The sequence below is a fragment of the Bidens hawaiensis genome, unplaced genomic scaffold (genome assembly GCF_021521415.1).
Source record: "Bidens hawaiensis isolate Kalapana, Puna unplaced genomic scaffold, B.hawaiensis_p1.1 tig00003241_1, whole genome shotgun sequence".
Lineage (NCBI taxonomy): Eukaryota > Viridiplantae > Streptophyta > Magnoliopsida > Asterales > Asteraceae > Bidens > Bidens hawaiensis.
In genome coordinates this window covers 1,266,783-1,294,034 of record NW_027491177.1, presented here as the reverse complement: position 1 = coordinate 1,294,034, position 27,252 = coordinate 1,266,783, and the positions used below count along the sequence as shown (strand labels likewise).

Below are 27,252 nucleotides of genomic sequence, written 5' to 3'. Positions count from 1 at the left end.
ACTTTTAAATTATCACTGACATTAATATTTTGTTAAAATTGGAAAACTTGAAAACATTTTACAATAAATGAATTTTCAAATAACTTTGGAAAGATTAAAAAATTTTATGTTGACTTTGAAAATAATTAAAGGTGAAAAAATATGATGCAAAATCAATGAAAACAAAATATAAACGTATAGGAAATAAATTATCAAATATTTTTAATATTCTTTGAAAACATTATGAAGACTTAGACTATCAAATTATTTGGATGTTATAATTAGAAGATTTATATTATGTTTAAAAAACTTTTTAGTTAAAATGGATAAAAATATAATACGTGTTTATTATATATTATTGAGAAATTTAGTGACATTAATATTTTGTGAACACAAATTTAAAAAAAAGATTGAACATACATAACCAAATTTAAAACGGTGAATATAAAAAGAAACTTATGTTTCGGGTGTGGAATCTCATAATCAATTGAATCTACTATAAATAATAACAATAAGAAATTAATATGTGATTAATTTAATTTTTGAAATAGAAAGTGACATTAATATTTTATGAAAAGTTGTCATTTTTAATAATATTCACTAAATCATATGTGACGAATAATATTTATAAATGATGATAAAACGGTTATTTAATTTATGATATATTAAGTATTAATTATTAGAAATTATGTCAATTTAAATATTGTGTTCTAAAATAACGCGGTTATTATTTTAGAATTAGTTAATAATTAATATTCACGTAAATTAAAGTAAGATTAAATTACAATTATGGTAAGTATTTTTAGTTTGACAATCAGTATTTTGAATATTAAAATGATAACTTATTCTAGTTAATGCCAAATCACAAAAATTAAAATCAAATCGGTTTTAATTTTACTAATATGACTAATTAATTTAGAAATAATTACCAAAATGAAAATTAAATCGGTTAATTGAAGACTTCAAAAAGTTATGGAAAGATTTTGAAATAAATTTAAAATTATGGAGAGTATTATAACTTTTAAAAATTTGTTGAAAGATTGGTCAATTTTCAAATTTAAAAAGAGTTTAAATATGTTAATTAAAAAGGAGTTTAAATTTTGTAATTTTAAGTTTGAATTTGGTCTTCTATGTAAATATAGAAATAATTTGAAATATCTTGATTCATGGGAATAATAATATTAATAAATTATGAAAAGTATGTTTAATAATATTCACTAAATCATATGTGACGAATATTATTTATAAATGATGATAAAACGGTTATTTAATTTATGATATATTAAGTATTGATTATTAGAAATTATGTCAATTTGAATATTGTGTTCTAAAATAACACGGTTATTATTTACTAATATGACTAATTAATTTAGAAATAACTACAAATATGAAAATCAAATCGGTTACCTTGAAAACCTAAAAAAATTATGGAAAGATTTTGAAATGAGTTTAAAATTATGGAGAGTATTAAAACCTTTAAAAATTTGTTGAAAGATTGGTCAATTTCTGAATTTAAAAGAAGTTTAAATATCTTGTAATCAAAATCATGAAAACTTTATAACTTATTTATTGGGTTTTCCATATATAACGTAATTGGTTATATATAGAAAATATAATGTATCTTACAATATAATAACATAATGATGTTTTAAGTCAAATATATTGAAATATAAAAATGGTAAGGTGTAAATGTTATTATTTCTGTCAAAATAAGATTTAACAACTAATTAGAAAAGGTAATGAATTAATAATAACAAAATTACTAAAATTATAATAATTATTATAAATTATAGAGATTATCATTAATAAATAGATAAATATAAGATACAAAAATAAAATATTCTTTAATACATCGGTTCTGATTAAAATATATTAAATGGACAAAACCAACAACTATATATGATTGATTATATAAAAATCAAATAAATTACATGAATTGTGAAAAATACATAAATACATGAATAATAACAAAAATATACATCAATATTAAACAAAAAATAAGATATCTTATCAACAAATCTTCAACCCATGAAATTAGCTATATCAACTTGGGAACATAACCTGAAATGAGAAAATTAAATATTAATATTCGTTTTACAAATAATAAATTTTAATCGTGGTAATGTTACATGTTATGAAAAATTTACTCAGTAATTCATAAAATTCAACTTTAATTTAAATTTGGAAATTTATAAATTTATAAATTTTAAATTACATCGTTTTAGAAATAATAAATTTTAGTGATGGTAATTTAGAAATTATGAATGTTTGTTTAATCACCCATTTAAAAAAGTTCAACTTAAAGTTAAAATCAACTTTAATGTTTGACCAGGCAATTTAAAAATGTTTGACCAACTTAAACGTTTGAGCAGCAATTAAATAAAAAAATCAACTTAAATTTAAATTTGTAAATTTAAACTTTTTTAATCAAATAGTTTTAGAATTAATTGTTCCGCAACAATAAATAAATTAAAAAAAATCAACAAGATCAATTGTTCTGTTTAATTAAATAAATTTTTAACCATAAATAAATGCTAGAATTAACAAATATAATTTTAGCTTTTCCATTTTCTTCCAGAATTCGTAATTATGGCGTCAATCAATTGAATTTTTGGAAACCGTAATTACAGGGCCAATTAATTGAATTTATAGAAACGTCGTAACCTTTCAAATTCTTACTCCAAATTGGTGTTCATGGTTTCAACTGAATCAGATCGTGGTTCGAATTGAATTGGTTGGCGATCCTAAAAGCATCAGGTACCATTGAATTGAAGATCTGGAACGCCAATTGAAGCAATTGAATCGCGATCCAAAGCGTACCCAGATCGTATTCGTACCACGTTTGGGTACACACGATCCAGATCGAAATTCGTGGCATGTTAAGCGATCTTTGTGACTATGGGTATAACACATGAACGAAAAAACTTACCGGAAAACGTAAAAAAGTAGAAATATTAGCTTCATCGCCGTTTTTGATTTAGAACCTAAACTGATTTTAAAAAAATCAGTTAACAATGAAAACAAAGATAAAAATGTTAGATCTACAATAACCAGAAGAAAATATGATGTTGCCGGAAAAATATATAACCTTGCAGGAAAATCATATAACATTGTTGGCCATTATAGTATAATATATAACCTTACTAGAAAACGATTAATCTCGATCTACATTACCGGAATATAGAAGATGGTGGATGGTGGAATTAGTAAGCCGAGAGAGATAGGGAATAGAGATTAAATACAAACAAAAACGGAAACAAAAATCTTACCTGAAAATCTTACCGGAAAACCGTAATAACTTCAAAATATCAATTCAATCTTGGATTTTGATATACAACCTAAAGAGATTATTACAAAATCATATAACAATTAAAATAAATATAAAACCATATCGGAAAACCTTACCGGAAAAAGATATTACCTTGCCGGAAAATCAAATAACATTGTTGGCCATTAGAGTATAATATATAACCTTACCGGAAAACGATTAATCCCGATCTACATTACCGGAATATAGAATATGGTGGATGGTGGAGTTAGTAAGTCGAGGGAGAGAGAGAGAGAGAGAGAGAGAGAGAGATTAAAATGATTTTGGTGGAAAATATTAAGGTTTAAATAAGTTTTTTGGTATTTGGTCAACATGACACATGGCACAATATTAGAGCTTCTGAAAATGGTAATTTGATGACTGGATTGCACATGTGGACAGTCTAGTTGAAGTCCATGTGTCCATATTGTATTGCTTTAATAGTATTTAAAGATAACTTAAGTCTTTAACTTTCTTTTAATCAAGTTATGTCAAACTAAATGTCTACATTCTTTATTCGGTTGAAGTATTATGTTTAAACCAACAATAAACTTTATTTAACTTACTACAACTTAAGTCGTTAACTTTCTATTAATCTAAGTTATGTCAAATTAAATGTCTACATTCTTTATCGGTTGAAGTATTATGTTTAACCGACAATGAACTTTATTTAATTTACTATAATTGAATTCTTTAACTTTCTTTTAATCAAGTTCTGTCAAATTAAATGTCTACATTCTTTGTCGGTTAAAGCATTATGTTTAACCGACAATAAACTTTAATTATTACTATAAGTTAAGTCTGTAACTTTCTTTAAATCAAGTCATGTCAAATTAAATATCTATATTTTGTTCGGTTGAAATATTATATTTAACCGACAATGAACTTTATTAATACTCTAACTTAGGTCTTTAACTTTCTTTTAATCAAGTCATGTCAAATTAAATGTCTACATTCTTTATCAGTTGAAGTATTATGTTTAACCGACAATGAACTTTATTTAATTTACTATAACTGAATTCTTTAACTTTCTTTTAATCAAGTTAGTCAAATTAAATGTCTACATTCTTTGTCGGTTAAAGCGTTATGTTTAACCGACAATAAACTTTATTTATTACTATAACTTAAGTCTTTAACTTTCTTTAAATTAAGTCATGTCAAATTAAATATCTATATTCTTTGTCGGTTGAAGTATTATATTTAACCGGCAATGAACTTTATTAGTACTCTAACTTAAGTCTTTAACTTTCTTTTAATCAAGTCATGTCAAATTAAATGTCTACATTCTTTATCGGTTGAAGTATTATGTTTAATCGACAATGAACTTTATTTAATTTACTCTAACTTAAGTCTTTAACTTTCTTTAAATCAAGTCATGTCGTCTACATTCTTTATCGGTTGAAGAATAATGTTTTAACCAACAATGAACTTTATATAGTTTACTATATATAAAAACTAAATGTCTACATTCTTTGTCGGTTGAAGTATTATGTTTAATCGACAATGAACTTTATTTAATTTACTATTACTTAAGTCTTTAACTTTCTTTAAATCAAGTCATGTATTTACATTCTTTATTAGTTAAAGAATAATGTTTAACCGACAATAAACTTTACTTAATTTACTCTAACTTAAGTCTTTAACTTTCTTTTAATCAAGTCATAAAATTAAATATCTACTTTCTTTATAACACAACACTTCTATGTCACAAGGAATCAAATATGACATAATTAGTTATGAACATGGCTTGGTAAAGAACAGCTAAGATCCAAGACCAAAAGTTTTACTTTTACCAACATTCTGATCAAAAGCATTGGCTTTTTGTGAGAACAGAGTGTTGCTTTAGTGGCTGGCAAACATCTTTTCTTTTTCTTGCCTTTTATCAATCAAAATAAACAAACAAACAAACTCACCCTGTCACTCATCCATTTCAAAGCCTGACTGCATCTTTACTGTTTGATTCTTCCTGCTTCACCATTTCTTGTGTCTTTTCTTTATTCAGGTTTGTTTGATTCATATACCTACCATCCATCTATGTATATATGTATGCATTAGCATTATTATTATCTACTTTTGATCAAATCTTGATATGAAATGAGTTTATGGTTTGTTATTGTTATATTAGTTTATTGTTGGTCATTCACTTAATAATCCTTGAAACAAAGTTATTGGTTTCTATGCAAGTCCACATTTAAATGTGTGCATAGTGGTATATTCTTGTAAAATAATAATATTAATATTAATAATAAATAATAAAAGTTTATGCTTGTTTGTTGCCTACTGATATAGTGGTCCATTTAAACTCACACCAAGATCAATTTTTGGCTCTTTTTGCAGGTACCCACCCTTTCATTGATAAAAGATAGATTTTGTGGATTGTTGAGCTTAAATCTTGATATTTGTTTCCACTCTGTTTATTTCAAGAAATCTTGAAACCATATCTTTAATTCATCCATTTTTATACCCATTTTGTTAATCTGATCCATAAAAAAACAGAGGATCTTAGAAACATTTGTTTGGTGTTCATAATGAAGTTTATGAAACTTGGATCAAAGCCAGATTTATTTCAATCGAGTGGTGATAATACTCGGTCAGTTTCGACTTATTTTGTGAATTTTATGTTTATCATTTAACTTTAAAATCCCAAAACTTAATGTTTTGAAACTTTTGTTATTGTTTATGTTTAGGTATGTAGCAGCTGAGCTTCCTACTGACATAGTCGTAAACGTCGGTAACATCAAGTTTTATCTGCACAAGGTATACACTAACTGCATAATAATTGTTAAGAAAGTTATGAAAACAGTTGAACTAATACTATGAACAAACCTTGTATGTACTATGTAGTTTCCCCTTTTGTCAAAAAGCGCGCGTTTACAAAACATATTAGCAAATTCAAGTGACGAAAACAACACCGAGCTTAAAATCCATGATATACCAGGCGGGCCGGGGGCGTTTGAAATATGTGCAAAGTTTTGTTACGGTATGACCGTCACGTTAAACGCTTACAATGTGGTTTCGGCTAGATGTGCAGCAGAGTATTTAGAAATGCATGAAAGTGTAGAAAAAGGGAATCTTGTTTACAAAACCCAAGTGTTTTTGGATTCGAGTATTCTCAAAACATGGAAAGATTCGATTATTGTTTTTCAAACGACAAAATCTTTTCTTCCATGGTCTGAAGAGTTAAAAGTTGTGAATCGTTGTTTGGATTCAATATCTTCAAAGGCTTCAATGGAACCTTCTCGAGTTGAATGGTCTTATACTTATAATAGAAAGAAAGTAATGAGTGAAAACGGGACCGAGTCACCACTTTATAATGGTGTTACGAAACAGTTAACGGTTCCAAAAGATTGGTGGGTTGAAGATTTGTGTGATCTTCATATTGATTTGTATAAACGAGTTATAATGACGATTAAGGCGAAAGGAAGAGTGAGTCTTGAAGTTGTCGGTGAATCTTTAAAAGCTTATATGCATAGAAGGTTAAAGAAAGGGGATGATGTGAAAAACCGTTTCTTGATTGAAACGATTCTGTTTTTACTGCCAACAGAAAGAAATAGTGTTTCTTGTGATCTTTTGATTCAGTTACTGCAAGAATGTGTTCGGTTAGATTGTGGGAAAACACAGAAGGATGAGCTGGTCAAACGGGTCGGTCAACAGCTGCAGAGTGCATCGCTGGGTGATCTTGTGACTCTTGATGTTGATTTGGTTCAAGAACTTGTGAAGGTCTTTATGATGCAGGATCAGGTTGCTGATCACGGTGATGAACTCGGGTTTCTAGAAGTCAAGTTTGTTGACTCGGGAGCGAAAGTCAAAGTCGCTAAGCTTATCGATTGTTATCTTGCTGAGATTGCTAGAAATCCTGAGTTACCGTTATCAAAGTTCACTGATCTTGCGGATATGGGGTCGGCTCTATCTCGGCCTTCACATGATGGAATTTACCGCGCAATTGACATGTTTCTTAAGGTAAATTTATAGAAAATTTTATATTAATTTTGACTTCTGACTCATTTGCTTAAAAAAGCTCGCTAGCTGAGCTGGCTTGGTCTGTAAACAAACTGAGCCCGAGCCAAGGTTGGCTTGTGGCTCGCTTGTTAGCTGGTTTATTGGCTTGTTTAAAGTAGTATTGAGAATTTGTGGCTCGTTGGTTCAGCCTGTAAACAAGTCGAGCCGGCTCAGTCTGTAAAAACCTAATGGCTGGCTCGAAAAAGCTCAAATAAGCTTGCTAGCCGAGTAGCGTGGTCTGTAAAGAGCTTACGGCTCGCTCGAAAAAGCTCGCTAGGCGAGCTGGCTCAGTCTGTAAATGACCCGAGCTTGAGCTAAGGTTGGCTTGTGTCTTGCTTGTTAGCTGGCTCATTGGCTTGTTTAAACTAGTATTGAAAATTTGTGGCTTGGTGGCCCTTTTATCTGGCTCGTTATCTCAGCCTGTAAACAAGCCGAGCCAAGCTGGCTCGTTTGTAACTTAAATCCGTATGGCATTTTTTAAGTACTATTTAAAATCACTTAATATTGAAAATCCAATTAGAAGTAGAAACCAAAATCAAATATATATATATAAATTATGAATTCCGTAGCTTATTCTATATTGTGTATAAATTCTGTATTATGTATATGTAACAAATATATCAATATGAGTAATATATATATAATATATATATATATATATATATATTTAAAACTAAACGAGGGTTTGTAAACAAGCCGAGCCCGAACCCATCCTGGCTCGTCTTGGCTTGTCTTATGAGTTGTGATAATAATAACATAATCTTGAATTCTGTAGGAACACCCGGGGATCAGCAAACTCGAGAGGAAAAAAATCTGCAAGCTGATGGATTGTAGGAAACTATCAGCAGAAGCTTGCATGCATGCTATCCAAAACGAAAGACTCCCGTTACGCATTGTGGTGCAGATCCTTTTCTTTGAACAGATGCGGGCCACCACAACCGGGAGCTCAAGATCCGCCACCACAAACAACACAGAAGAAGAATGGGATTCAGTGCCAACAAGTGAAGAGCTCAAGACATTAAAAGGGGAGTTAGCTTCTTTAAAGATTAATGAAGGCGGGAATAATGACCGAAAGTCAAAGGGCATGCATATTATGTCGTCAAGAATATTGTCAAAACTGTTTTCGGGTAAAGATAAGGATAGTGATAATGAGAGCTCTGATACATCTGAGAGCCCGTGTTCTACTAGTGCACGTGAAACAAAGTCGAATACGCCTTCAAGGAGTCGGCGGCATTCGACATCTTAGTGTGAAGGTTGCATAAATGTATTGATGTTAGTAGAATTTAATGTGGCTGTGATGTTGGTATGCCAGACAGACATATGTTAAAGTTTACATGTATCATCAATTTCAATTTCTTTTTATTTAAAATACAAAGAATATGAAATTCTGACTTTCATCAAGTTTATAGCATCGAATACAAAATAAGATGATTGTACTAACTACTCACTAAAGCTAATTTATAGAGTAATACAGAGTTACAAACCAATAGATATTGCTCTAGTATCTCTTTATTGTGAACAAAACCACCCTAGCCCATTTATCCAAACGTGTCAAACAGGTTGGCACTATGTGGATAGTAGTCAAATAACAAGCATGTCATATGGGTTGGTGGATTGAAAAAACGGGTTAAGCAAGTCATAAATGGATTAGGGGTCGACTTATTGATTAGCATGTCGATGTGAACATGGTATGTTTTATATAACTTTTTTTGAGCAACGAATGAATAACGCCCAGCTACCCTAGTAACTCAATATACCCGCTCCAGCAAACAACGTTGGGTTGGGATTAGACGTGCACAAAAAAACCGGTTCCTACCCGGTTATTAATTGGAACCGGTTTGGTTCGTACCCGGAATAACCGGTTCCGACGGGTTTTTTTGAAGGGTCAAACAAAAGTCAAACTAGCCGTTGGAACCGGTTCCAACGGTAATATAGCCGTTGGAACCGGTTTTTTTAGACACCAATTAGCCGTTGGAACCGGTTCCAACGGTAATATAGCCGTTGGAACCGGTTTTTGGGCCAAACCTATATATAAGTTGTTTCCATTACTTGTTTCACCACCAAACTCAAAACAAACTACAACCCCTTTTCTAAAAAATAACTATTACAAACATTATTAAAACATAAACGATACTAAACATAACAACTAAAACATAAAAAACAAAGTCCGTCGTTTTAACCCGGGAATACTTATTTTTGGGTTGTAGAGCCGGACGACTCTCCCACTTCCGTTTTTTTAGCTTCCATTCTTCTTTTCTCTCGACAATACTTATTCGTATGTTTTCGTAATGTCGAGTTGGACGCTGCTTTAAGAAACTTCGAGCAATATTTGCAACGTGCCAACTCATGTGAGTCGGTCATGAGACACAAATCGTAATGAACCCAAACATCGGGGCATCTTGTTGTTTCGATCACCATAACAACGTCATCATTGGTTGCCATTTGTTGTCGGTTTAAGGTTAATTGTGGTTTGGAGTGTGTTTTATAGTTTTGGGAGTGGTTTAACAAGTACACAAACAAACCTTGCTATTTATAGAAAGAAGATAACCTATTTATAGTTAAAAAACCGGTTCCAACGGTCTAAAACGGTTATATAGCCGTTGGAACCGGTTCCTAACGGCTATATTGTTTAAATTTCAAAAAAAACCGGTGGAACCGGTTTTTACGTAAAAACCGGTTCCGGTTCCAACCTACCCGGTTCCTAAAAGATTGCATTTTTGGGCATCGGTTCGGGTCGGGAACCGAACCGGTTCCTGACTGGAACCGGTTTCATTTTCTACCCTGTGTGAAAAAAACCGGTTCCGAACCGGTTCAGGTTTTCAAGATGAACCCGATTTGTGCACCTCTAGTTGGGATCGGATTTAAACTTGTGACCTTGCAGTCTCTCGCCCAAATCTTCACTTCCCCGCCAATTCTGTTTGAGCTAAAGCTTATTGGCATATAAGCTTACATTAATATGAACTTTATGGATTAATTTATACTGTAACTAGAGTCGATTCCAAACTTAAAATTCCCAGCAGCAGCAGCAGCAGCAGCAGATACATAAATAGAAGTCAAAAATAGTTAATACAACATAAGGACAAATAACTTCAATCATTTAATTTAATTAAATCTGATAAACAAGTTGTTAGCCCTAGACTACAACACCAAGTTCAGGATTTAACTGCCTGCCTAAATTAAGGACATTTTCTTTGAATGTAGGAGCATCCATGCTCTTCATACCTGTTTCATTACACAACACACAGATTCATAATTTATAATATGCACACAATAATATATAAAACATATGTATAACTTTAATGATCCAACTTACTCAGATTTGGAAAACCACATTTGCTGAAAAGACCCGAGGGACGCTAGTATGCTCCCTCCTATCCAGACGCTGCCAAACACCAAATTAAAAGGTTCATAATGATCGGAAAATGTTTTAGAAACAAACTATCTTTCCTAAGCCATTTGACTTAACCCAAAATGAGCTCAATCCCCAATAAATGTCCCCAACCTTCATATAGTAAGCTTGATTAGGCTCACGAGTCTAAGTGAGCTCTACTAGTTGGATTGATATATACATATATGCAAAATCATATAACAAATAATATTATGTGCAATGACGAAAATATTCAATGATAACTATTATTATATATACAACTATAATTAGAGATACAAAGAAAACAATCAGAACTAATTACATGGTTGGTCCTGTGGTATGTCAATATTTCAGTTATGGTACATATTTATTGGAAAATTAGAAGGCTAGTCCCAATCTTAGATATTTAGTCCACGGCCACACATGGAGTTATTTTTTCTATTAAGTGTAAAATCACCAAAATACCCTCAGATTAAATCTTAAAGTTAAGAAGTACGTTGGTCATTTCATAATCACTTAACAGAAAAGGATAGCCCCATTTGTCACCGGAGAGTAAATGTGTAACTCGCTTTCAAAGGTTGGACTAGCCTTGTAATTTCCAACATATACGTATCAAGACCATAATATTGACACACACAGGAACCAACCATGTAATTAATTCAAACAATTATATTTGACAAGCCAAGACAGAGCTTTACACCTAAAGAACAAAATATCAACTCTTAGTTTAGCACAAAGAACAAAACCCAAAAATAACTAAATTGCCCACAAGTATAAAAACAGTGAGCTGAATATCAGTTTTACCATTTTGAGAAACTTGACAATGATTCTGTGTGAAGAGGCAGTGATACAAGAGCAAAATATGCCTTTAAATACAAATAACTAGCAAAAAAGAAAACAGATAGCAAGCCTCTTGAAGTGTACTCTTAACGCATACATGAAACAGCATCCTAAATCGTTTTACTGAGATATATATATTATTGTTATCACTTTGTTTTCAAATCAATCAACACATTAGCTAACTAAAAAAAAAAATTAACAAACACTTATGGGTCAGCCCAACATGTTTTGACCTGTACTAAAAACCACTCATTTTCATTACCATGCCTGCCTATTTTGCCGCCACCAAGAAAAATGAGGTATTTTTATATTACGTATAACTCTTGTGAAATTCAGGGCATCATCATTTCACTATCAATTACTTCTCTTTTTTTTTTTTGAACGCCCACTCTCAATTACTTAGATGCAGATATGATATTGAGCATGATTAAAAATTGATTTTAAGCCCCAACGGTTATATCAAAAAGGCCTCTAGAAGGTCAACATTGTCCATTAAATCAACCAGGAAGCTATCTTTAACTTAATAATCATCTGAAAACCATCTCTAAAAATTTTTTCTAATCTTTGAAATATAAGGATAAGGAGAATGGTGAGAGAGAGAGCAAAAAATATTACCTGAACCTTCTTTCAGTAGAGTTTCCACTAGCCAACACTTTAACTCTAGCAGATTGAGGAGATTCCTGCAAATAATAAAACACAATTATAACTAAAATCATCTTAATAGGAAGGTAATATTCAAACACGCCCCCCTGGTGTATGAACAACTCAATACGGCTCGTATAGAGGCTATACGAGTCTTACAGCCCACATTTATTGACATTGTACGAACGGGACATGATGACAGCTTTTTTCAGTCTATACGAGCCATATAGGTTTCTTGGCTCGCATAGCTCACTTACCACATCTGACTATACGAGTCGTATAGGGGCTATACGACTCGTATAGACAGCATGTCGGCTGCACTTTGACCGGAGATTTATGATGAGGTTTTTCATCATGTATCTATAAGGCATTGAACGACTCTAATTTTAAAACGATTATACAGTACAAGGGAACAAGATTTGACACTCGTTCACAGAAAAGGACATAACTTTGTACCTATACGACTCGTATAGCCCCTATACGAGTCGTATAGGTTCTCCTGGTGTTTGAATAACCTACCTGGTGTGTGTATAACCCAAGCCTTTTAATAATATTCTTATCTTTTTCAAACAAATAGATTTAAAAGTGCTACTACACTGTGTGATACAGCATACAAGTAATTTTTACTCTTCTATGTCATCATACTTTTCAGGTCCATTCAACACCGCAAAATTTTGTTTTTTTATTTTTGCAAAAGTAAAATTTATTCACCTCCAGCAAGTCTTTCTCAAGACGTTCTTTCAATTGTTGCATTGATGCTGTGCCACCAGCAAGCTGCACATAAAAAAGACAAAATTAAAACCAAAAAATGGAACCATTATTAAAGCATGAAAATTAAGACAGTCCGTCGTCTAAGCAAATAGATGTATCAGAATTATTACCAGGATACTGCTGAACAATTCTCTCCGGATATCAACATCACACTTATTTATGCTTTCTATAACCTGTAAAGCAATCAATCATGCATAGTGAATAAAAAATAGAGTAAAAGAAAACGAAAAATCAAGATGTTTTACCATTTGTGACAATCCACGAGCAGCAGCAATGTCTATGGAACCTTCCATACCAGGTATAGTCTGAGATAAAATTTAAAATAAACATCATCAGAATAACATGAAGGGTGTCATCTATGAAGATGAAACCGCATTTCATTTCTTATTTTTTTCAACAATCATATCTGTTTGTGTTGACCCTAGTGGTACCACGCTAAAAAGTGCCCATCAGTTTCATAGTTGGATATTTGAATTTTAGTATAGTACTAGAAAATTCAATGACTTCAAATCCAAAATCACATTATTGACCAAATTCTGATGGTAAAGAATTACTGACCTTAATCAATGATGGATTGAACAGAACATCAGGAGTCTTGAATCTGTCAGAACCTATTTCTAGAGTCCTGTTTATTGAGGGAAATCAGAATCAAAGAAACAACAGTAAGAAAACAAAATACTACCTCCAATTATAATTTTTATTAGCTTAAGTAACAAGATGTGTATTATTCATCATGTCGCCACTAAGTACTGATTTATGTATTATAAAGTGAATTTGTTCTGTGAACCTATAACGGCATGATGAGTCATGTTATGTCCCTTATAAACAGTATGAAGTTGGGATTAAAAATTCAAAACTAAGACCAATTTTAGCTTGATGTTGCAGAGATGAAAACAAGCTCAATAATATCTAACATCTAAATAACCCCAAACCAAAAAGAAGAGGTCTTGAGCTTACTGTCCATCAGGAAGTTCATATGATGTCATCGGGATGTTCGAATAAGATGCATCTGAAACCAGACAAAATGCAAAATTATCAGCATAGCGAATTTTATGTTCGAATAGGATCAACTGATAAGTAGCCAAAAGTAAAGCACGACTGTAGGTACGACTTTTTATATGATAGCACAGAAATAATAAACGAAAAAAAATTAAGCAAGTTGGGAGATACAAACCATCGTATGGAGTATCAGGGGCACGACATACACATTCCTTTATATCGTTGGCAATAACCCTCTGTAAAAATTTAAAAAAAAAGTCAATTTATTTACAGAGTTTAAAATGGGAAGAAAGTTTGAACCAAATGAAACAGACCTGGCAGTACAGCCGATAACTTTCAGTTGTGTTGGGAAAATCAAGATCTACAGTCTGTCACAGTCAATGATGTGAGTGAAACTATAATACAAAGGAGCAAACATAATTAAACAAAAAGTTTCATGACTGATGTGCAAACTACATTGGACTAGATTGTTCATAGTGAAGTTCGTCTTATCATCCCATTTTACTTTTAAATGGGTCTAGTTAGGTTATGTATTATTTCTAACGAGGATTATATAAAAGGTAGCGTAAAATGACACAAAGATGAAAAGAGTCAAAAGTTGCCCAATATTATATTTATGAAAATAAAGTTACAGCTAACCTGAAACTCTCCTGGACGGACTTCCTTACGTTTAAAAGAGTATCGAGGCCTTATCTGCATTTCAGACACAACCATAAAACACATAAATATATAACCTGACATCATCAGCAGACTGTAATTTATTCAGTAGAACTTACTTTAACTCCTTTGCTTTCCAAGCTTTTAATTAAGCCATCAGTAAGAAATTCCCCTCCAATTGGAGACACAGAGACAGCCTATTGTCACAATAACAAATACAAATTATTCATGCGCACACGGTTGTTCAAAAAAAATATTTACGCGCAAGCAAAAAGTAGGAACCAATCTTAAGCTAGTGTATCATATTCCAGTTATAAACATACAGCCTAGTTATATCAACAAGTTAAAAAAAATTAGCATCTTAGAGACAGTTATGACTGGTAAGTACATACCTTCTGTAGAACATAACCATCATGTACAGGGGCAACAGTAGTTGATCCACCACCACTAAAGAATCAATCATTAGCAAATCCAAACAAACATCAGAGCTCTAGGCCATGTAGTAACAATAGGAAAAGTAAAAAAAATCCAAACTATCTAGAAATACTAATGGTTGACACTACATGGTAATGTGGTATCCATTTGCTATAGTAGTGTTTGACCAATAAAGAACAACTTTTTATTATTGCATGAATTACTAGTAGATGCTACAATTAAGGTATTAACATCAATTCAACAGTGAGCAATGTATTCTAAAACTCAAAACTTTTCCCCTCTATTTCTAGTGTTTGTCCATCCATTTTCCAACAGATCAGAATACTGTACATTTGATTAGTTAATCACTTAATCTTACGAATGCCATCTTGTTTACCTAATAGTCGGTCCTACCAACATATAACATACTACTAACTACCTTGCACTAAAAATTCACTTAAACTAAGCTCAATAACTCGTGTATATTTCATTCATTACTCAACTTTTACATATCTCCAACTTCACCATGATGAATAAAACCTTGAAATGCCAATTTCAAACTATTTACCTAGAAATAGGTTAATTCCAGCTTTTTTTCCTCTCAAAGGTTAATTAAGCTTGCTTCTAAGATTTGGTTGAAAAGTGACCCAAAGTGCATTTTGAAAACTTAACATTTTATCCAAAATATATATATATATATATATATATATATATAGATTAGTACTTTTGATAACAAAGTTTTTGTCAGCATATTCAAATACTAATTACTTATAATATTCAAATTGCAATAAATAAGAACGACATATTTGCAAACAAACGGTCAACCCGACCCGTTTTACCAACCAAGCAACCATGTCAAGTCAATCAGATAAAAAGGCATGAAAAGGTAGAAAACAATAATAAAGCTGCATTTATAGATCATAGACCTAAAGCAGCAATTGAAGAAAATCATGTTTACCATACCTATCAACGACCAACGAGGTAGCACGTCCTGAAGCAAAAGATGTGAGAACCTGAAAGTTAGAAAAGAAAACATTACTTAATAACCTAAAATCAATTTGTTAGGGAGTTACAAAGCAAAGAAGAGAGCATACCGCATTTTTGGCTAAAAACAATGCAGGAGCTTGGTATTTTTCAAACATAAGTTCCGCTGTCCTGTCATATTTATGAACTCGATAGTCAAAATATGATAACTAATTGTAAACATTAGCGTTTGAATGTGCTTTTACAGTTTAAAGTTGTAACTCTGTATTTGATAAATCTGATTAATTAAGGTACGAAGATATAAAATGATCAGAAAAGATATTGTAAAAAAAAGAGACATTGTTAAATGGGAGTAAAAGTCTCTCGAATGTCGGTAAAAAACATATACTCAACAATCAATATTGGTAAAAACTATGAAGTTTGACATTTTCCACCCTAAATATCCCAATAAAATGTGTGGCAGCAACAAGGGAATATCGTAAGCGCTTACTTTTCTCTCTGTTGCTGAGTGTTAAAAGATGGTTCCGCAAGTAGCATTGGGTGCTCTTTAGGATCAACCAGCAGGCATTCCCTGCAAGACAATACAAATTAGTAACAAAAAGAAAAAATGAACAATAAAATTTAGAGAACTAATAAGAGAAGTATAAGAAAAGAAAAACAAAGTGTTAGCTCACTAACTAGATTTATGGTTTATTACATCAAATCACACTTTAGTATTACCAATAAGAATAACATATTGTAATATCCTTACCTGAAAGCATGATCCCAAATGTTTTCCACAATATCCCAATCAGCAACAATTCCATCCTTAATCGATGGTAGCACCTGGTACAAACACCAAAGAATAACATACAATTAACTAAAAGATGTCACATATGTTCAACATGATCTGATGTTTGAAACACTGACCTCTATATGATCCCGACGGAATCCCATTGCACTAGAGCCTACGTATAATTTGCGTTTCCCCTTGGATTTAGGGTCACTGCCATTCTTGTCTGTGTTATCATTCTCATCCACTTCCATTTGATCAATTGATCCAACAACCTTTCATATACATCATAAAAGGTGAGATGATAAGAGAAACATGTTGAAACGGATAAAAGATATTCGATGCATTCAGGACTATGATGTTTATAAAAAGCAGAAATATTTTAAGAGATTGAAACTCAAAAACCACAACTTCAAGTGAACGATCACACTTATTATTACCTTGAAAACTCTAGTTATAACTGATAGTTCTAGTGACAATTGACAGTATTTTGTAATAATCCGTATAAAAAGTAAGACGACTACAAAGGTTTAAGAAACTCCAGTACCAAGTTCATATTCTTGAAATCTATGCAGTCGATATTGCCGATATATCGGTTATCGGTTCCTTGGTAAAATATTGATGCAAAATTTCGGTCATAATATCGGCGATAATGACCGGTATATCACCAATTTTCCCGATATTGGGTTTTTAAGTCTTAATTGTCAACTTTTAGTATTTAATATTAGTGTTTTAAGTCTTAAATCAGTTCCTAATTGTTGTGTTTTGTAAGTTGCAAAAGATTAACTTGTTAATGGTAGGAGAGTATACTGAATTGCTAGTGTTAAATTGCTATAATAAATATAAATTCTGCATGATATCAAAGTTACCGACATCCCACCGCGATAACGGATATCTCAAATATTGGTCCTTGACCGGTATCCTATATTTTTCTGCATTAACTGCATAGCTTTAAATTGCAATTCTCCTAGTTTTACAGAATTTAAAAAACATGAGTCATGGAGACCTCAATGGTGTTGAAAATATGGGGATACAGAAGATAATAATGTTAAGTGCAAGCTGATACTAAATTAATTAAAAAGAACTAGAGTTATACATAATAGTATTAACAATGTTGTTAATGTAGGACATAATAAATTAAATTAAATAAAACTAACATATAGGTTAGAGTGAGTGAGTACATACAGAAGGAAAGACAGCTTTAGGAGCATCTTCACCGGCATAACCAGCTTTGCAGGTATGCGAACCCAAATCTACAACTATCGCTGATACTTCGTCTGACAGACAAACCGTGAATGAATTAGGGTTTACTAGTGTCAGTATAATTATAATATATACATCAAACAAAGAATTCGTGTTACAATTTTACTTTACTTTACTTTACTTACCTCCACCGTACATGATGATATGATGATAGATTTCACGTCTTCCTCGCTCGATCTGTGTCACCGGGCGTTGGGGTTTGGCTATTGAATGTCGCTTCTGTTCAGTTCGAAGCTACACCCGCTAATGGTAAGATTACAATATTCGTTTTGGGTGGGCCGGCTCTTTTGGAGTGGATGGGCTACCAAATGTGGTGATTTGCGTTATGTGACGTGTAGTCAACAAAGAATATGTTTTGTTTTATGGGTGTAATTGTGTTGTATCCCTGTGTGTGTATATATACACACATATATATGACACACACACACATATCATTAAAAATAGGGATATTGGTTTTTAATTCTCTAAATTTTCTCTTATTGGTAGATAACACTTTCAACTTTTGATTTGTCACCCACCACTCCCAACTTTCACCCTATTTTCTTGTAACACTCCGCGTCTAAATGAACAATAATGTCGTTAATGTTTTGGACTAAAAATGTCATTCAAATTAGTTGAGGGGGTAAAACATAAATTTTATTTTTAACACACAACCTCCATTTCGGTGACCTCGTTTTTCCGGTGACCTCGTTTTTTTCCGGAGAATTTGAGTTCTCCGGCTATCTCGTCTTTCATAACACCATATCCATCATTTCACTGAGCTTCACATATGAATTTGAGTTTTCCGGCGAGTTGTAGGTTTCAGGCGAACGTCATATCCATCATTTCACCGCCCACCTCCCCAAAACCACAACCCCCCCCCCTGCCGCCGCCGCCACCAGTGTCTCACCCAGCCACCTTCCTGGATCGCCTGCGTGCCGGAAAATCGAGTTGCGGGTTTCCGGCGAGCACCATCTTCATCATATCTCCACCGGCGCACAGTTTTCATGATCTCCATCACCTTTTTACACCTCTGAACCCTCTCCATTTTCTGAAAGACGAGATAGTCGGAAAACTCAAATTCGCCGGAAAAAAGAGGTCGCCGGAAAAACGAGGTCACCGGAAATGGAGGTTGTGCGTTAAAATTAAAATTTCTGTTTTACCCCCTCAACTAATTTGAATGACATTTTTAGTTCAAAACATTAACGAGGTTAGTGTTCATTTTGACGGGGAGTGGTACGGGAAAATATGGTGAAAGTTGGGAGTGGTGGGTGACAAATCGAAAGTTGGGAGTGTTATCTGCCAATGAGGGAAAGTTGAGAGTATTAAAAACCAATATCCCTTAAAAATAATAATAAATGAAAAGGAAAGGTGGGCGACAAATAACAACCTCCTCTTGTCGCCCCACTTATCGCCTGGGGGCAGTGTGCACTCCATTTATCGCCCAATTTTAGGCATGTTATCGCCCCACTACGATGACCTAAGCGATGATTAATCATTATTAGTTCAAGCTCGGTCAAATTTGATAAACTTATATATAAAATTTGGTATAAATATGCATATTTGAAAAAATTACATATTACATATTAACTATCAATTCGATTAATTGCTAACGCTTAGCCTTTTCTACAACACCAAGTGTAACATGTTCTTCAAGCTAAACATTGGTATAAGATTTAACTCAGAAATAAAAACACCAAAAACAAATATGAAAATTGATGTCTAATTAGTTGGAGCCCAAGAATCACTTATGACAAAATGCAAATGATTGTTTAGGCCCAATATTAAAATATTCATGTTAATCTATAATGTATATAAACGAAAACTCAAAAAACCTACATGTCGTGATGTGGTCGTTCCTCTATTTATTGGAGTCACCAGATTTGCATTATTTGTAAATTGAGGCTTCTCATGCATTTGACCCGAATTCACGGGTATGAGTCTTACCAAACTCATATATTTTTAAACGGATTATAACATCTCATTAAATTAAAAATTAACCTCACCAACCATTTGATATGAAAATCCTAAAAATCTATAATATATATATAAATGAAAACTCAAAAAACCTACATGTCGTAATGTGGTCGTTCCCCCATTTATTGGAGTCACCAGATTTGCATTATTTGTAAATGAAGGCTTCTCATGCATTTGACCCTAATTCACGGGTATGGGTCTTATCAAACCCATATATTCCTTAAACGGATTATAACATCTCATAAAATTAAAAATTAACCTCGCTCTCACCAAATTATTGATGTGAAAATCCTATAAAATAGGATATACTAAATATTATTATATGATTTTTTTTAAAATATATTATTTATAATTAAGAAACAATTTTATAGTAAAAAATAAGCGGGTCTTGGGTCTTACCAAACCTAGATAACTTTTAAACCGGGTTATAACATCTTAGTTATTTGTGAAACATTTTTATCATCAAACTCTAAGTTATTATAAATTTCATTACAATAAATAAAATTAAAACCAAAAAAGTATATAAATATTAAAAACGAGAAATGTAAAACAGCCCCCGTAATATGGGGGATAGAAACAGGTATATATAAACGAAATCTTTAAAAACTCTCTGGTTGCTTCTTACATTCTCTTAAGCCATCAGATTATTTTATTTGTAAATGAAGGCTTCTTACGGATTTGACCCGAATTCACGGGTATGAGTCTCACTAAATCCATATAACCTTAAACGCGTTATAACATCTCATTATATTAGAAAATAATCTCACCTTGATATGAAAATCTTATAAAATAGTGATATGCTAAAAAATAATATCCAATTTTTATAAGAAAAATATATTATTTATATTAAGTAACATTTTTATAGTGAAAAAAAATAAGCGGGTCATAGGTCTTACCAAACCGATAGCTTTTAAACGGATTATAACATCTCATTTATTTGTGAAACCCTTTCATCATCAAACACTAAGTATATTATTATTTCTTACAATAAATAAAATTGAAATTCATATAATATAAACATTACACACGAAAAAAAAACACAACCGCCGTAATACGAGGGATAAAAACTAGTTTTTTATAAACAACTAAATATATTATTTGCAAACCATCATTAGTGAGGATCAACCCTTGACCATCATTTTAAAAGTAAACTGGTTTTGCCACCACACCAAGTGGTGTGAGATGACGCCCGTCCATGTCACCTTTGTGATCTTTCTAATCTTTTGAAACTCGATAAAATGACCACATTTTGATTTTATCGTAACTATATCTTTTGTTTTACATGAAACAATTTTCAATCTTACTTGAACCAAATGCTTTTATCCGAAGCTTTAATTTTCGAGAATGGAAATGGAAGAAAAAAAAACAATGTGGGTTTTGTAGTTTCCAACATAACAGAAGAAGGTGTTTCAAGTGAATACAAAAATTCTTATCAAGTATTTAAACATTATTGATCCTAGTTACTCTTGACCAATTTGTCACTGTCAATCAAGTTGTTGATCAGTGGTAACTTGCCATTGTCGGTCATTTACCATTGATAATCAGTATCCATTGAAATTACAACAATCTCAAATAACCATTAAAATCACACCTCCTAACTTGTATCGGTTCGTATAATACTTTTATCATCATCACCCATAAATATGAAGACAAGCCAAGCAAAAAAGGAAGCATCAAAAACATAAAGCATCACAGCCTAGTCATCATTTAGTGAACATGAACTTTTGACTCCTGGATTCTAGATGACCATTGACATTGACTTGGCTATCTGAATCAGTCTAAGTGCAACATCTAAGAATATTTACCATTTGGAACCTTGTTGTGATTGTGAACAAACTTAAATTTCAAAGTCGTAACGACATATACCAAGTGGGTCCCGGAACAGTGAGTCCATTTAACAACTCACTTTAGGAAATGAGTAATGGTTCTAATTTCCCACAGAACATATGCGTTTATTTAATAATATGTTTATTACGTTACATGTTGTAGGGGTATGGTACTAAACCCGGTTTTACGACCTTAAATTTATTATGTTTGGCTTATTTTATTATATGGACTAATACAATGTTATTGGGCTGAGGGGGTTTTATGGAGGTAACCCTAACTGGGCTAGGCCCATTAGGGTACCATGATGGTGGCCATGAGGCTCCCTATATAAGGAGGTCTCCACCTCCTTATTAGGGGTTGGTCATTCTCAATAAGAGCCACCACCATATTTTTGTGTCTGTGAACAAGAGATCCTGGAGATTTCTTAGCGGTCACCTCCACACCCCCAAAAAGTCATTGCAGATCCCAACCAGCCGGAGAAGAAGATCAAGACGTGGTTCGTTCATCTCAAAAATCCGTGGAAACATCGTCATGGATCAGGTCAGATTCATCTCATGTTTCGACATTGGCGCCATCCGTGGGACGGCAATGAACCACGCTTCTCTTCTCATCTCGGTCCTCCGATCTGTTCATCAATATCTCGGGTCTACGGTTTCTTCTTTCAGATATGTTCTATGGAAATCCAAAAATCCGTAGATCTAAAAAATACTTCCAGGTCTGGAAATACACAGGAAGAAATACCACCGAACTTTTGGGGAAAACCCTTAGATCTGTGTTTTTTCTAAGTGAAATATACCAAATCTAGTTATGATTTTTTCAGATCTGGGTTCGTTTGAGCAACAGTCACACTTCATATTCATAGATCTATAAATCCTATTGGATCTGTTGGTTTTACATAAAACCTACCTGATGTGGATATTCAAAATCTCTAGATCGTGCGCGCCACAGCGGGCCGCATGCGCGCTCTCGGCGATCACTCTACGCCACAGCGGGTCGCATGCGCGCCCCCGGCGATCACTCTACGCCACAGCGGGTCGCATGCGCGCCCCCGGCGATCACTCTACGCCACAGCGGGTCGCATGCGCGCCCCCGGCGATCACTCTACGCCACAGCGGGTCGCATGCGCGCCCCTGGCGATCACTCTACGTCACAGCGGGTCGCATGCGCGCTCCCGGAGATCACTCTACGCCACAGCGGGTCGCATGCGCGCTCCCGGCGATTACTCTACGCCACAGCTCACGCATATCACATGCTCACGCATCACGCATGCTCACGCATACCACATATGCTCATGCATCACGTATGCTCACGCATATCACATGCTCACGCATCTCATATGTTATTGGGCTTCACGTACGCTCATGCATATTAGATGCTCACGCATCATGCACGCTCACGCACCACATCTGCGCGTGAGAATAAAGGAGACATTGCGCAGGCCGCGCGTAAGCGACATAACAAATGAACAGTCTGATCCAAATCAGGATAAGAACAACCATGATTGTACTCATATGGCTACGCGCCATACTTAAAGGTTGGGAATCCTCATAATATCCCATATGGCTACGCGCCATACTTAAAGGTTGGGAATCCTCATAATATCCCAAATGGCTACGCGCCATACTTAAAGGTTGGGAATCCTCATAATATCCCATATGGCTACGCGCCATACTTAAAGGTTGGGAATCCTCATAATATCCCATATGGCTACGCGCCATACTTAAAGGTTGGGAATCCTCATAATATCCCATATGGCTACGCGCCAAACTTAAAGGTTGGGAATCCTCATAAACCCATAGGCCACGCGCCAAGCTTAAAGGTTGGGCACACCTCATAATTTGCCCGAGGATGGGAACCATGCAATACATCCACTTTTAGTTGACATGTTTTTGCAGGTTCCGCTACGAGCCGCACAAACACCTATGACATAATTATTATTATCTGGCCATTTGTGCCTCCATTATTATTTTGAAAACAGGCCGGGATATTCATCCTGCGCGGAGGAGGCCCTTGTGGGCCAGTCATTATCATCATTTTATAGCTCGTAAGTCGCCTCGCGCGCAAGCTTTTATTATTCTTATAGCTCGTAAGACGCCTCGCGCGCAAGCTTTTATTATTCTTATAGCTCGTAAGACGCCACGCGCGCAGATTTCATTATTCTCATAGATCCGTAAGTCGCCTCGCGCGCAGGCTTCATTATTTTTACAGCTCGTAAGTCGCCTCACGCGCGCAAGCTTTATTATTCATATAGCTCGTAAGACGTCTCGCGCGCAAGCTTTTATTATAGCTCGTAAGACGCCTCGCGCGCAAGCTTTTATTATTCTTATAGCTCGTAAGACGCCACGCGCGCAGGCTTCATTATTCTCATAGATCCGTAAGTCGCCTCGCGCGCAGGCTTCATTATTTTTACAGCTCATAAGTCGCCTCACGCGCGCAAGCTTTATTATTCATATAGCTCGTAAGACGTCTCGCGCGCAAGCTTTTATTATAGCTCGTAAGACGCCTCGCGCGCAAGCTTTTATTGTTCTTATAGCTCGTAAGACGCCACGCGCGCAGGCTTCATTATTCTCATAGATCCGTAAGTCGCCTCGCGCGCAGGCTTCATTATTTTTACAGCTCGTAAGTCGCCTCACGCGCGCAAGCTTTATTATTCATATAGCTCGTAAGACGTCTCGCGCGCAAGCTTTTATTATAGCTCGTAAGACGCCTCGCGCGCAAGCTTTTATTATTCTTATAGCTCGTAAGACGCCACGCGCGCAGGCTTCATTATTCTCATAGATCCGTAAGTCGCCTCGCGCGCAGGCTTCATTATTTTTATAGCTCGTAAGACGCCTCGCGCGCAAGCTTTTATTATTCTTATAGCTCATAAGTCGCCTCGCGCGCAAGCTTTATTATTCTCATAGCTCGTAAGTCGCCTCGCGCGCAGGCTTTTATTATTCGGCGTGCTATATCTTATTCATGCTAGTGCACCATCATTATCATAAAAACCACAACACGTCACCATCATGAAGAAAACCTCCCAAAACTCAAAGACAATAAAGATAAGGCCGAAGAAAAGGGAAAAAACCGCCTCACGCCCTAACACACCTCATAAAGTCCAGCGCTCCACCTAAACGCTTGCGCGCCCAGTAGCAACGCTGGACTTGGGGGGCTTGTAGGGGTATGGTACTAAACCCGGTTTTACGACCCTAAATTTATTATGTTTGGCTTATTTTATTATATGGGCTAATACAATGTTATTGGGCTGAGGGGGTTTTGTGGAGGTAACCCTAACTGGGCTAGGCCCATTAGGGTACCATGATGGTGGCCATGAGGCTCCCTATATAAGGAGGTCTTCACCTCCTTATTAGGGGTTGGTCATTCTCAATAAGAGCCACCACCATATTTTTGTGTCTGTGAACAAGAGATCCTGGAGATTTCTTAGCGGTCACCTCCACACCCCCAAAAAGTCATTGCAGATCCCAACCAGCCGGAGAAGAAGATCAAGACGTGGTTCGTTCATCTTGATGTTTCCACGGATTTTTGAGACATGAAATGAATCTGACCTGATCCATGACGATGTTTCCACGGATTTTTTAGATGAACGAACCACGTCTTGATCTTCTTCTCCGGCTGGTTGGGATCTGTAATGACTTTTTGGGGGTGTGGAGGTGACCGCTAAGAAATCTCCAGGATCTCTTGTTCACAGACACAAAAATATGGTGGTGGCTCTTACTGAGAATGACCAACCCCTAATAAGGAGGTGGAGACCTCCTTATATAGGGAGCCTCATGGCCACCATCATGGTACCCTAATGGGCCTAGCCCAGTTAGGGTTACCTCCACAAAACCCCCTCAGCCCAATAACATTGTATTAGTCCATATAATAAAATAAGCCAAACATAATAAATTTAGGGTCGTAAAACCGGGTTTAGTACCATACCCCTACAAATAGTACTATAACTATTTTTAAATTTGTTCCAGACTTCCAGTAGATCTAAAATGTCAATTTTAGATCATATATATTATAATGGTATAAGTTTTCTTCTTTGCCGTCTTTGGGTTTTTCTTATCCGAAGTATTTTTTGTTATTGTAATTATCTCAATCGTTATTAATAGATGATTGGATTATATATGTTTCCTTTGTAATTGTATTTTGCTTAGTTTTTTTTACTTTTCATTATATATACTCTTATAGGGAAAAGATCCAATACAATAACGCTTTAACGTACATTACGTACGCGAATCTATTTTTTCACGAATTGATCAATGAAATCACATCCAAAATCTCGGAATCGTCAATACATATCAAATCAATCATTGGTTCACTGAAAAAAACAGTTTTGGATGGTTAATCGATCAATTTTTTACTTTTTTCACGAAAACCGTTTTTGAGCGTTTGCTGAGCGTTTAAGTTTTTGTGAGCGTTTTCTAAACGTTTTAGGTTTTTGCCATTGAGCGTCTCGCTTACCTACCGTACGTTAAGGCATTAGCGTACAGTAGCTACACCCTACTCTTATAATTCATTAAGAGTATGGTGCACCCTACTCTTAGAGCATTTCCAACCCATCCCCTATATTAATGTAAGGGGAGTTTGTAAACTATAGGGTGAGATTTTGAGTGATTGTGAGTATAAATTATAGAGTGGAGAGAGAAAAGGTAGTGATATTTTGTAAATTTGGGGAAACTTTGTTTGTCCCTATTTACCTTTTAATATTTGTTGAATTGGTTATGAGTAAGGGAAAGAGAAAACTATAATAATGTTAAAGGTATAAAGTAATATTACTTAATTGATCAGAAGAGATAAATGTAGTGTTTTGTAGTGTAATTACAAACATGTGGATAGAGAACGAGATGAGAATGCTCTAATAATATTAAATATTTCACTTACTTGTTTAAATTATTTTTTAACTTCTTTTCCTCTTATTCCGCCTAAGGGATACATTGTCAAAATACAATGTTTAGATTTTTTTCTCTCTCACAAATTAGGTATTGATCCTTAATTTAAAAAAAAAATTCTTATTATACTATTAAAACAAATTAGTTTGGTGCCACATACCCCTTACCTATTGGACGATTGTCTTTCCTTCCAAAATTATCTTTCACTTCTCTATTTTTCTTACCAACTAAATAAATCAAAAATAATTTCTATTCCTAATAATTATAATACTTAATGTATTCATTTAAGTCAATATATCGGTTTCTAATTTTAGATTTTAACTACTTTTTATTTTGAGATTTACATATAATTTGTAACTAACAATCACTTAAAATATGAACAAATTCATCAATAAATGTAATTTCATTTAAGTTTTTCGTTCAAATTATCATCAAAGTTTATGGTAATTAGATTTTATTTATATATTATGAACAATAATTTGTTTTATATATGTCATTATTAACAAAAATCTCGGTCATTCTTTTTAATTCGTAATAAATATAGTTGAAAATTAATTTTCAACCTACTCAATATTATATAAAATACACTATATACTAC

The 27,252-nt window shown here is 33.9% G+C and overlaps 2 protein-coding genes across 2 annotated transcripts; one reads left to right on the top strand and one right to left on the bottom strand.

The window, feature by feature from the left end:
- The first annotated feature begins 5,782 nt into the window (after positions 1-5,782).
- On the top strand, positions 5,783-8,608 carry LOC143622745 (phototropic-responsive NPH3 family protein NPY4-like). The gene is made up of 4 exons (XM_077093808.1): positions 5,783-5,876; positions 5,974-6,043; positions 6,131-7,246; positions 8,061-8,608. Exons 1-4 carry the CDS (start codon positions 5,815-5,817, stop codon positions 8,529-8,531), a joined length of 1,719 nt encoding a protein of 572 aa, XP_076949923.1. The 5' UTR covers positions 5,783-5,814; the 3' UTR covers positions 8,532-8,608.
- Positions 8,609-10,364: 1,756 nt separating this feature from the next.
- Positions 10,365-18,260, bottom strand: LOC143622704 (actin-related protein 4-like). The gene is made up of 20 exons (XM_077093772.1): positions 18,120-18,260; positions 17,917-18,008; positions 16,869-17,006; positions 16,711-16,784; positions 16,450-16,530; positions 16,070-16,130; positions 15,939-15,988; positions 14,954-15,008; positions 14,681-14,758; positions 14,544-14,597; positions 14,219-14,272; positions 14,080-14,140; positions 13,863-13,914; positions 13,464-13,530; positions 13,151-13,210; positions 13,016-13,078; positions 12,846-12,908; positions 12,108-12,172; positions 10,599-10,667; positions 10,365-10,507 (listed from the first exon to the last, which is right to left on the bottom strand). The coding sequence occupies exons 1-20, from the start codon at positions 18,130-18,132 to the stop codon at positions 10,462-10,464; spliced, it is 1,296 nt and encodes a 431-aa protein (XP_076949887.1). The 5' UTR covers positions 18,133-18,260; the 3' UTR covers positions 10,365-10,461.
- Between the last annotated feature and the right edge of the window lie 8,992 nt (positions 18,261-27,252).